We start from the raw sequence: 13,645 nt of genomic DNA, 5'->3' as shown, positions 1-13,645 counted from the left end.
AAGAAATAGACATAGCAAAGAGGTTAGCGATGCATGTCCAGAGGACATTGATTAGATTATGAATAATAATAATAATAATAATAAAAACTCCAAACAGGTTTTATTTTCTGCGCTTTTATTTATTTGCATTGTTTTGCAACGTACAGTTACTTATTTTATTATTTTAGCACATACTTTGATTTACAGGCCTAATTTAAAGTATGGTTATTGATCGTGAATTATTTTTCTTCTTACATCAGTTTATCTTGTACTGTTTGTTTGTTTTTTGAATTTCGCGCAAATCTACACGAGGGCTATCTGCGCTAGTCGTCCCTAATTTAGCAGTGAACGACCAGAAGGAAGGCATCTAGTCACCACCACCCAACGCCAACTCTGGGGCTACTCTTTTACCAAGGAATAGTGGGATTGATCGTGAGATTATAACGCTCCCACATAACGGAGTAGATAGTTCCGTAAGTCTTTTTCTTAATAGTAATACAATTTTTTATAACTTTTCTTTCTTATTTTAGTAGAATAAAAATGTTTACAGTTTTAAGTATGATTTCTGGAGTACGCTGCTCGTATTACTCTATTTGTTTATTAATTTTTATATAAAGGCTACCTTTTTTGATAATAAGCTATGTCTGTGAAATAACTGTAGATAAACCATTCCGTCTTGGATTTGTTTGTGTGTTGAATTTCGTACACAGCTACTCGAAGTCTATCTACGTTAGCCGTCCCTAATTTGGAATTTATAGACTAAAGGGAAGGCAGCTAGTCAACGCCACCTACCGCCAAACTCTTAGATTACTCTTTACCAACGAATTATGGGATTAACTGTCATATTATAATGTACTTACGGTTGAAAGGGCGAGCATATTCAGTAACGGTATTCGAACCCATTAACTGTCGATTGTGAGTCTAGCGCCTTAGCAATCAAGCCTTTTAGTGTGAACTGGGCACCTTGTAATGCGGTTTTATGAAAACTAAACGATTATCTAATCCAAGACCATCTACAACAGAAAATAAAAGCCACAAAGGTATCTATTGGGTATAAACACTGAAAATTGCCTTCATTATTTGGCAGCTTAAACTTAAAGAATCGAATGAAGTCTCAGACGAGGTCTTAATTTGTCAAATTCTGTTGATACCCGATTGATTTAAAATCTGGCGAGTATCCGGGTTTCAGGGTACACATGCCGACCTCTTCAATTTATTCTAACAATTTTACAACTTTTACGAAAACATTTTTCTACAAGGCGCCGTTCAATCTGGAAATGCAAAATACTTTCAACCTATCAATTATTTGAGGTATTTGAGGTAAGTGTTCGTGTTTTAGAATTTTTCATTTTAGTTTTGATACCGAGTTTTTACATCAAAAAAGGATGTGGGGAGAGAAGAAATAAATAAATCGTTTTATATCTATTTCAGTTCAGTCCGAAAACAAGCATTTCTTAGTGTTGCCATATCTTTTCCGTTGACACTCCTACAGGGAGGTTGACCGGTCTGAACCAATCATGAACCAGTTTCAAGCGATCGCGAGTCATGTGCATTGAAAATTATCAACAGGAATTTTCCATGGATTAATCGTTATCTAGTATACCTTGTCATGTTTAACGAAAATAGTATCTGAAGATAAATATCGTTGTATAAGATCTATCGATTTCCATTATTTGAGTGAAAACTATTTAAATTATACGTAATACTAATAGTGGGGTTTCTCGGGGTAAGTGTTACTATTATATAAGATTAATTCATAATTTTTAAAAATATTGTTTAAAAGTATGAGATCAACATCATATGGTAATTTGATGAAAGTGAGTGATTTTTTTCAGACGGGTTACTGTGGGTAATTTTCCTTGGTAGTCAAGTAACGATAGAACTGTAGCATTTTTAAGATTAGGTAACGCTGAGTGGAGTATACTGTAAAACAAAGTATAATGCATCTCTAGAGAATCTTTCGATTTTGTGAAAATTAAGCTAAAGCTTAAAAGTTAAAAATAAATTATTGAGTGGGATTCTGACCGTACACTTTAGGATAGACTATCGACTCTGAATATAGCATAATACTTAAAAGCCACTAATCATATGTTAGTATTTTATTTTTTTGATTGGGGTAGTGTTAGAATCGAATCCAATCTCGCATACACCTACAGTACGTTTACACCAGTCATCTAAATAGATATTCGTGACCATATAGGTGCTCACTATAAATCAAATATTATTTTTGCACTGCTTATTTGAGCACTATGTAAAATGTAATAAAAGACATAAAAATAATGAAAGACCATTTGAATGGCCATTTCTTAAATTTACAGCTATATACTTGTAACCAGGGTATTAGCTCAGATTTGAAGATTGCTTATCCAAATTTATTAAAGGGGTGAAGTATGAAAAGTATGCTGCAGGTACAAACCTTCTGTTTCTAGGTTTAGATACATTCTGGTGCATTTCTTACAAGGTGAACCTGACTTCACTTATAAATCTTTATTAGTTTTTGCCATGTTTTTTTATGATTTATAGCTGGAAGCTGTGACTATTGTAATTGGCAAAATGAAGTATCAGAAAAAATATATAAATACTGACTGAACTGAACATATAAAATAGAAATTTATAAACAACATTAAAATAGATTTTAAGATTAAATGAAATTTTTTGATATATTTTGATACTAGTGTTTCACAACAGTATTTTGGAAATTTCACAACCTAAGAAATTATGAATATTGAATGAAGTTATACACACTTTTTAAGTCAAAACTATTTACTATTTATAAAGTTTTGAAATAGCTCTTTGTAACTTAAATATTGTATGTAATTATGTCTTATTGTTACTAGTGTTAGAGAAATAAATATATCTATTATCTCACTTATAACTGTTCCAGAACTTCATATTGTTGATAAGTTAAGTGGGTACTTTATAAAAAGCTTTTAGTTGCTATTTAGTAAGATTATCTGAAGATTCATGCAATTTGGTAAAGTGTTTCCTCTGTGAGAAGAAGAAAAACTGAGGAATATTGATACCCCTCCTATCCAGAGAGGGTTAAAGTTCTCATTCAAAAATCATCGTTGGTAGTATATCTGGAAATTAAGTCTGATTTCAATTCAACTTTGAAATTACTATTTAACTCGGGTATGATTGTTATATCATTTGATGCCATGAATGCTGAAGCACCTACAGTCGAAGTACTGATTGACAATGGTGCTTGTAAACAGTACTTGAAGGAACAACAGAAGGAATAGAAAATTTATTAAATGGTAAAAAAACAGGTGGATGAGTTGCTGGCTAAAAGCATAGTTAAAACTTTTTGAGGTAGAACTACCAAACTTAAAAGAACTGGAACCTTATATTATTTTAGTAGTCTGTTCTCTTTATGACATTGTGCTATTTTTAAGATAATATAAATGGTTTTTGAAATTCTAAATACATTCAGAAACTAAGAAAATCACATAAGTGGAAGGTGGATTGTAGGATGATTGGATGAAAGAAAACAAACTGGACTCTTTTTACTAGTTAAGTATGTCAACTTCAAGTGTCAGTGATTAGGTCTGTTTTTTCCTATTTACATTAATATTTTTATTGGAAGATAATTAGCAAAGTTTGCTGATGTAATTAAACTCTTGGCATTTCTGGATGTACTGAGGATGTTGAGGCACTACAGGATGACTTGGATCAATTATTTGGACAGATATTTTGACATATGACCTTTAATTATAGTAAGTACGAAGTAGTGCATATGGGTTATCCTAATTTGGATAACATTTTTAATACAGATTGCAACCAATTCAATAGCATGACTTAAGACAAGTATCTTGACATATTGGTGGATAAGTCATTCAAACCATCAGAAAAGTGCTCTATTGCTATTGATAAAGCTGATAGAATTTTAGAATGATAGGTGTGTTTGTCGAAATATTGATTACAAGTCAAAAAAGTTAATTATCTTTCTATACAAATGACTAGTTAGGACTCATTTTGAAAATTGTGGACAGTTTTGATCATCATATCTAAGAAGGGATATTGATTTGTGGAAGGAATTCAGAGGAGGGCTCTGGAGATAGGTTAAGATTTCTTAACTTATTTTCTCTTGAGGAAAGAAAAAAGGTAATAGGTGAATTTATTGATGTTTACAAGATTGTCATGGGTATTGATAGGATAAATTTTTCCAGTTTCTTTGTGCTATATTATGAAGACAACAGGATGAGAGAGTACAAGGTTGTTAAGATTTAGATAACACAGGCAGGCTAGGCTCAAATTAATTTATCTGTCTAACATGGCTAATGGAATGAGTTGCTTTTGGCAGAAGTGAAGGCTCTAAAATATAAAATACAAATGCCGTGGGTGAGTAAATGCAATTCCAAAGAAATCTGTGGGGAAATTTTAACTTGTCAGTCATTAATCATAATCTTAAAAGATGTAAAACATCTAGCTCATAGCTGATAATACATCTTGCCGAGTCTAGCCTGCTCTTTCCATATAGTATATTGCATCAAGTATTAGCATTCTAGCAGTAGTTTCTGCACTAGACCTAAAATTTAAGTTAAAAGGGAAAGGTTTTACTTATTCTTAACTTCTCACAGTGAAGTGTTCTTGGTAATTAATTAAACTTAAGATTAGGTTTAAAACAGCAGTTCACTTCCTGTACTTTAAAATTGTTTACTTTGCAGTCAATTATTAGTGATGTTTAAAGCATTTTTCTTGTACATTTCGGTGTTGAAAAAAAGTTCCATTATTTAATCCATGCCATGAGGATTGGCATATATTGGGGCTGGTTTAGAGCAAAAGCTTAAAATATCATGAAAAACTTGAAAATTTGGGACCATTTAGACATTTATCATTTCATCAGGTCATATGTAGAAGATTTTTTTTTTTTTCAAATTTGGTTAAACTTAGATAGATGTTTACACAAATAATGTTGTGAAACTGAAGGTTTATATATCCCTTCAACTTTAACCAAAAGAATGGTTAATGAAAGTCTTATGTTAAATGAAAAGAAAGAACAAAAGCTTCATAGTTATTTCTTAAGTGTTTATACAGAGAAAAAATGCTTGTAATGTAAAAATGAGTGGTGAAAATGCATATATATTTTGTGACATGAAGTTTTACTTTATTCACCAATGAAGCTTACTGAATTACTATTAAATTACGCTGTATGAAGACTATCAAGCTGAGCATCTTTATGTTAGGCTTAGTATGTGAAACTGCTGAAAAAGTATGTTCTTTTACAATTACTTAAAAGACATTTTTATAATCATGCCTCTACTGATACTGATTTATTTCCCAGAAGGCTTTAGGTAGGAAATGGCTGACTAATACACATGCTCACAAAATCAATTCCTGTTACTCCTCTGAGAACTTTTGGCATGAAAACACTTGCCCTGTATTGTTAAAAGCTATGTCATCAGTAAAGTTTCTTTACAAGAGTTGTATACTGGTGGAATCAAATCTAGAATAATTTGAAACTTTTAAGTGATCTTTTCATGAAACATCATTTAAGAAATGTATTGTGCATCATGTAATTTTTTAAATTTATTAATTAACTAAAAATAGTGGACATACTTAAAAAACAAGAATGAAAGAATTTTCTACAATCATTACTCAGTCAATATGGCTAATTAAATTTTTTATGCACAATTTTACATATCGTAATTGCTTTAAATTGTGATTGGTATCCTTACTAATAAAGCAATAATTGAGAAACTTTTTGGAGAATAATTGGTTGTATTAAAAAATGTTCATAAGAGTTTCTTGTCCTGTGTTATTCATTGAGATAAAGTTTTGGCCATAACAGCTCAATATGGCTTTAGTAATCTCCAGAACATACAACTTGTAGTGTCAGTATGTGTGAGTGTGCTCTTAAGATGTGTTGTTTAAGTTTGTATTTCAGCTTTAACAACTAATTATTTTACAAATGAATAGCGTAATTTCCATTCTAGCTTTTACTGCTAGTATTTGTATTTTGTTTATTAGTTTGACTTTTATAGGCATATCAAACCTATCCATATAGCTATTTTGAATATTCTGTAAAAGTAAAATAAAATTATAGATGTCTTCTTTCTTATTCAAGAAAGCTACCATAAGGTAATTAGAATAGTTCAGAGTGTATTCTATACAAAAAGCATGAACTTGGGTTGCCAATGTTTTTACAATACATCAAGTATAAAGCTGAAAATTGTTTAACTTTGCTGTATCAAAGGATCCAATTTAAATATTTCATTTAACAGAGTGAAACTGACAGTATTTCTAAGAAAATGTATTTGAAGATATTGTTGATATATCTTAATCCTTTCACTGTGGCCGAGACATATTTCCCAGTGCTCCCACCCCCTCATGCTGCGACTGGGACAAATTTTTCCTATTGTCAATCAAAATTGCTGCGAGTGGCATATGGGAGTAAAATGAGTTGGAAAGTATTTATTGGCATCCCACACAATGTTGATGTATGGTTTCCCTCAATGTTTTCCACTCAGCCCTCCAGTAACAAACAAGATGCCTTAGTAGAATGTACAACAACTTCTAAAATGGTGAGTAGTAACCCTACTTACTGTGTGAACATACTTGATGTGCTTAACTCAGATAGCTTAGAAGGTAGTGAAAGTGAGTCAAATGGTGTTCAAATGCACGATGATGAAGAGGCAATGAGACATGAGTACGCCAGCTCTCCATCTAGTGAAAATTGTCAAGATGATGAACCTGGAACCAGCAGATAGACAAAAGGTGTAAACAGCATTGACAGTGGGAAACATTTGTCCCAGTTGCAGTATGAGGGGTGGAAGCACTGGGAAATATATGTCCCAGCCACAGTTAATGAGTAAATAGAACATTTTGTTAGGTAGAGATGTTGCATTTTCAACCAGTGTTATCTTTTTTTTTTTTTATTGTATATGCCATTTTAGTTCATTATATAGCCTAACACTTGTTTCCAATGGTATGTATTATGAGCAGTATTAAGACAATTTTTTTTGCAAGATGATAGGTTTTGATTTCTGTTTTGTATTTAAGTTATCAAAAATGGTAGTTCTGTGAGAAAAAAATGGAAAATATAATGAACTGAAGACACTTAACATACAAGAAAATGCTGGAATATTAATCTTCTGTTTTTCCTGTCCTATATTAATTTCTTCAACCAATTTCATGACTTCAGGATATAATTTTACTGAGAATCTTTAACAAAAACATACAAATCCCATTTTACAACTATACATAAATAATCTAAATTAAATACATATATTTTCTAAATGTACGAACATATAATGCACTCCATGTATAAATTAAGTACATTAAAAATGCTCAAAAATAAATAAAACTAGTTAACATACTTTCCTTTTTAAATTAAAATTTTACACTAATTATAATTTCATACTCTTACTTACTTGATTTTTTCTTTTCTGTTAAGTCTATGTTTTTGAAATTCCACACCCAGTTATTTCTTCCCTCTTGCTTCTGTCTATTTAAAGTGGTGCTCAAAAATTTATCAAATATTTTTCGAATAATAATCTTTTATGTTTTACATTAAATGCCCAAGAAGGGAGAACATGAAAATATGGTTCTTTTAGAATTTTAAGTTTTCTCAAAATACATTCATTGAAATGTTTGCTGGCATATAGTGGGCTTTTTTTGGGACACCTAACATGGAATTTATGTAAATTTATCCATAATCTTAAATTATCTGTTTCACCAATATAGAATTCACCACACTTTACACATTTTAAAAGATATATTGCTTTCTTATAATTGCAATTTACTATGTTATTAATGAAAAACCTCATTATTGTTCTTCATTGTTTTGGTAGTTTTCGTGTAACCTAAATTACATAAAGCATAGTTTTTTCTTTCACAACTGAGAATACCTTCTTTAGATAAATCCCTTTCTTTAGGTTTATTCAATAACCTATACAAATTATTAGGTTGTCTTCTTGATAAAATAATTTCCTTATCTTTGAATACATTTTTTTTTAAGTTTTTAATCTACTATTTGTTTCAATTGTGTATTAGCAAATGAAATATCAATATGTTTATTTATACAATAAATCATAAAAGATATAATGTTCTCTTTAGGTTCACTCATCTTTCTGTTTTTTATTAAAAAAGATATTCTTAGCAATTTCAAAACCTCTTAATATAATGTATTCAGGATAGTGACACTGAACTAAGAATATTTTTCCACTTACTTCCCCCTTTTTTTGAAAGGTTAGACATTGACACTGTAAATATATTTGATGAAAAAATGTTACTTGTTCCAATTGAAGTTAGAAACAAAGATGAAAAAATGAAACACCAGATTCAATCTTTTAAACTGTGACTTTGTAAGTAGTATGGCAATTATTAACTGTATAAAAGCACATTCATAATGGAGTTTTTGTGAGATTAATTTTATTTTAGTATTACTTTAATATTTTTCTTGCACATAATATGTTCTTTCTTTTTCTAGGAGTAAAAAATTGTAGTGTATCATGGCTTTGAGAACTTTACAGGCGTTCTTCAGAATAGCTGCAGTAAGCTTAAAGCAGCCTGTAAAAAGGCCTCAACAATCAAATTATGTTTTACTTGCTCGGCACTTTCACAAGAGAGGCAAGTGTATACTTACCTTTTTTTTGTTGCTTTTTTACAATGCTCATTTTTGACTGAATAACATTTACAGGTATGGGAAAATCTGATTTGTAAATGATTTAAATAAAATTGACAATAATTACAGTTCCTTGATTAATCTTGTTCACGCCATAATGGCTATTCATGAAAATTGATGATACATATAGCAGGTAGACCACTATTATGTTTGTTGTATCCCAGTCAGCCTGATTAGCCCTGGTATTGGGCAGAAAGTTTTGTTAGCACGTAATATAGCTGATTTAATGTAGTTGATACATTATTGTTTGTTTTTTTTTTTTAAATTAATCATGTTTACACAGTTGTCAAATTCATGAAAATTGTCATAATTATTTAATGGGTTTTTTATATTTTTTAATTGTCTGGAGTATTTTTTAGGGGTTTTGTAATTTCAAGAAAGAGTAGATTTAAATTTTATGAAAAGTTATGCATCTGTTTAAAAATATTGGTCTAAAATGTTTGGGTTTTAAAAAATAAGCTGGTTCATCATTATTTTCTCAGAAAAACATGATAGTTTTATTTTTGTGTACTGTGTATGCATAATAAAATATAAAAATTTGAAAGACAGTTTGACACTGAAGTTAGTTTCACAATATAACATTTCCAAGAAAAAATGCTGGTACACATTTAGGGAATTTTTCAATTTATTTAATAAGTATCTTACATTCTAAAACCTTGTGTTTACTTCTTTTGAAACCTTGTGAAATGTCACACTAACCTTTCAGGAACCAGTACTGTTGTCGACACAGCAACAACACCTCGTTTCAATGCGACCATTCAGGAAACTATGCCAATGAGCAGTCATTCACTGAAAGTTATCTTCAGTAATCATGAAGCTGCTGAGTTCAAATATATATGGGTAAGTTAATCCTTTATTTTGTTCAAGCTTGTAAACATTTTACCATAAGTAATGTTTAAGCAAGTATATGTGATCTTGATGTCTGTTCATTGATGATAGGTGACTTGTTTTTCTGTATGCATTATAATTTCTGACTAATTATAGTATTGGTCTTATTTTTGAATTGTACTTGTTTAGTGCAACTATTCTGTTTGAGATTTTTTTCATTGTATATTTTCTGTAAGTAAGAGAAAGTAAGGAAAATTAAATTGAAAAATAAACTTTCTAGTGAAGAATAATGGTAAAAACAGTAACGACAACAAACATTTGGCATGTATGTGATGGTAACAAACATTTAGTTCTTAAGCATTTCAGAATATTCACGTTCTATCTTCAGCAAGCTATATTAAACAAGGTTAAATATTAGGTACAAAAATTTCTAAAGTTCCAACATTTTATAAAGAGGATTTAAAATAGTGAGTAAAAGGATGAAATTAATTTATAAAGAGAGCGTAGGACAGTTTGAAAAGTTGTAACAATACTACTATTTTTTTGTCGAGTTATGCAAGTTATTGAAAACAGACTTACTATAGTGAAGTTGTGTTATTATTTAAAGTTGGGAGTTCATTTATAATAGATACTTTCTTTAATTAAAAGTTCAAGTTTGAGATTATTTTGAAATGTTTAATCAAGATGGAGTGGTTGCTATTTTTACTATGTATGTGAATTGCTGAGCTTGGAGGATTTGACAGTTGTTTTCTAGTTCTGTTTGATACTCCCATATGTTTGCATAATTTTGAAAATTTGTGAAGCACGTTTTTTTTATAGGACAGTTATTTCTTCCTATTTGGTTGCTTGTTGTTCCAACTTCTGTATAGCCTAGAAATATCAAAGCATGCATGTAAATGATAAAATGCATAATTGAAGTAAGAATCATTACATTTTGTGTAATTTTGGGCTTCAGTTGTGCATGGGCAACATTGTTGTGTTCAAGTAATTATGTAAGGAATATTCATATTATTACAAACATTGATTAATATAATTGAATAAATTGTCTTGAACAATGTTTGGTTCTTACAAATCTCTGTTACGTTTGATTTAAAGATAAGAAGAGGAGGAAAATAATCTGTTATCATAGTTTGTGCTGTGCTTTAACATGTAAAGAACAAATCAGTTTTTGTTTTGTTTTTCTTCAACGTTCTACTTCCCATGTCTGTACTTTATTCTAGTGTTTTTCATTATGGTGTGCATTGTTAGCAAGCGTGAGTTGTGTGTTTTTTCATGATTGTAGTGGAAATTGTGTAATCATAAAGGTGTACACTTACATAACTCCTGTTTTTAGTAGCACATGTATTTCTTAACTAGTAAGTCATAATGTTTGTCTGTTAATTAGAACTTATACAAACTAAACTGGATATATAACAAAGTTTCAGAAATTAAAAGTATTGCCAATAATATCCTTAGAAGCTTTGGTTTTAAGTTATTAGATTTCAAAGTTGTAAATTTATATGTATATGTGTTTTATAGTTATTTATGTATGTGAATATGCCTACAGTACTAGCTTGTAACACTACCATGTTGACTTTTCATTCTGAAATATCGGCAAAATATCCTTACATTAATTAGAGAACTAAAGATAACTGTGTAAATCAGTACTTGGAAAATCACACAGTTTTGTTATTTGTTACATACATTTCATATATCTATGTTTTTATAATGTGTCTGGGGTTAGAAAGTGCATCAGGAGTTTTTTTTTGGAAAATATTGTTAAAGTACAGTTGACGTGAGGATGAGGATTCTTTTTATTTGTGGAATAAAATGTATATTAGCTTTTGAAAGCCCGAGAAATTGTTAAATGAAGTAAACTAAAATTGTTATTAAGACTATTGAAACAGGTGTCAAAGTGCAAGTTTGAAATATTACAAATAGTTGGTCTCTTAAATACTAATATTCATTAATACTCTTTTTTTTGTGTGTTGGTAAGATGTTTTACTGATGGTAGTATGTTGTATAGATTCAGGTCTCTTGCTGTTCAGTTGTCCAAATCATCTTTTTAATTATCCTCTATGTGGTTTAAGCTTGTAAATTTTGAGATTTCAGGAGTAAACACTTGTGCACCACTAATGTTTAGATCAGTTTGTTAATGTAGAATAGTCTATGTAGATAAAACTAACACAACTTTTAGTATTCTCAAGCCTGAGCTGTAAGTACTTAATTTGTGTAAATATGAACAGATAAAGTTGTTCCTAGTATGTGTGTGTGTGCAACTGTATATATATATATATATATAAAAGCACATGACTTTTATCTGTTAACTCTTTGGCTCTTATCATTATGTAAACATGTGATCCATTGCTCCTCAAGAAGTAGGTCATACAGCTTTCTTATAAACAACTTAAATATACATCTCACGTGTCAGTAGATTCTACACAGTCTGCTAGTCTGTGACTACAGTTTTGCAATGTACTTTCCACAAAAAAAAACATAGTAAAGCCATTAATTTGATTTTGTTGTAACTAACTTTGTTTTCTTTTAAATGACTAGTTCTTTGAGACAAATTCTCCAAAAATTGCAAGTTTTAAATTAAATTTTTTTCTGAAGTTTGAACTTGGCTGTAACAAAAGCTTAAACACAACTCTGTCTAAATTGAAGTTTACTAACATTTCTGTACACCAGCAGCATGTTATATTTATTGGAGAACAGTGTTAGGTCATTTGAATTGTTGAAGCTATTATTTATATTTTTAACAAATTTATTTTACACTGAACAAGAAAAAAACATTAACAATTTTTAAAAAAGGGTTTTAATATTTAATTTGTTAGTTTAAATCTAGTATCTAAAATAGGTATTTTGAACAAATAATTTATAACAATCTTTGGCATCCACATATCTTCTGTATGGAATTTACAGTATTTGATTACTGATATACTTTGTTAAAAAGGTAAAATCTCAGATGTTTCTTATAGTTGTAGAGAATCAGGTAGGCAAGGTCATTGCAACCTCAAATACTAAATAGTGGCTTGTGGTAATGACAGTTAACTTACAAGCAGAATATAAATTGACATCCTTGTATGTTTCTGTTTTTTTAGTTTTAAAACATTCTGTTGCCTCTTAAACTACAACATATTGTGAACTGAAGATTTATAATAGGGAACTAAATCAAGCACTGTTATATACATGCAATAGACTTTTACAATTAAATAATATTTTATTACAAGTACAGCTTTTATAGTAAGGAAGAAATTTTTTAAAACAGGTAGGATGATTCGATCACTGATGCAATAATTCTCAAGTGCACAAGTTTAAATGGTAAAGAAGGTTTTAGTATCTAAATCAACATTCAAGATTCTAACAGTGTATTTAAATTTAAGAATTGATAGTGGTTACTTATGTATGCACGTATCAATCCACATGAATTGAGAGATTATTTATTTATGGCTAAACAGTGAATAAATGGGGAAATGTTATGCAAAATATTTGCATAATATTAGGAATATTTTGGGAAATAATGATCAAAGACATACACAGGCACATCTCTGTATTTATTAATTGTAGGAGTATTTGATTTTATTAATGAAGTTTCTGATTTTTCTTCTGCTCATGCCAGGTTCTTGTTTTAGTTAAAAAAAACTGTGGTTATTTTTGTTCATATGTTCATGGACTTTGTGATTTTGGGTTTTCTTTTAACCTGATGCTCAAGTTACATTCTGCTTCACCTGTGTAAAATACTGGGCAGTTGTTACACTCTATTTTGTAAACGTTTCCTGTTGAGGTGGGTTTATTATATAATTTTCTTAGTATGTGTTTAATTTTCATTCCAGGGATGAAAATGAAGCTAGTCATTATATTTAGGTTATATTTACTTGCTAGTCTTTTCCAAATTTCTGATAGTGGTATGTTAATATTTTCTATGTATAAGATAGTGCCAGTAATTAGGTTTCTTTTGCTTTATGAGTTTGTTTGTTTATTAAATGTGTCTTGCCTGTGTTTTTAAATTTGTTAATAGTTTGTGTAACTATTGTTGTAGGGAATTGGTTTATGTTAGTAAATTATTGAGTTAAGTGTGCAACTTATTCATCAATGTTTTCTGTGATGTACACAGCGTAGTCACAAGTAAATAGACACCACCTTTTCAGAAAAAATGAAAATTTTCAGTCATATTCACATGAATTGATATATTTATAATCTAATTAATATCTAGTAGATCTTCCTTTTGCTTTG

At 29.9% G+C, this 13,645-nt stretch overlaps 1 protein-coding gene across 1 annotated transcript in view; it reads left to right on the top strand.

Annotated features, from left to right (window-relative positions):
• Positions 1-1,052: 1,052 nt before the first annotated feature.
• LOC106460474 (trimethyllysine dioxygenase, mitochondrial-like) overlaps positions 1,053-13,645 on the top strand; it is a gene marked incomplete at its 3' end in the record, with an annotated part of 22,005 nt that continues 9,412 nt past the window's right edge. Inside the window, exons 1-3 of the mRNA XM_022387212.1 lie at positions 1,053-1,299; positions 8,411-8,550; positions 9,312-9,445. Of these exons, the coding sequence (XP_022242920.1) occupies positions 8,433-8,550; positions 9,312-9,445 (252 nt within the window). The remainder of the gene's footprint in view (positions 1,300-8,410; positions 8,551-9,311; positions 9,446-13,645) is intronic.

The sequence above is a fragment of the Limulus polyphemus genome, unplaced genomic scaffold (assembly GCF_000517525.1).
Source record: "Limulus polyphemus unplaced genomic scaffold, Limulus_polyphemus-2.1.2 Scaffold777, whole genome shotgun sequence".
NCBI classification, from domain to species: Eukaryota; Metazoa; Arthropoda; class Merostomata; order Xiphosura; family Limulidae; genus Limulus; species Limulus polyphemus.
Note: the sequence above shows the minus strand (reverse complement) of the source record. Positions and strands in the feature narration are given on the sequence as shown.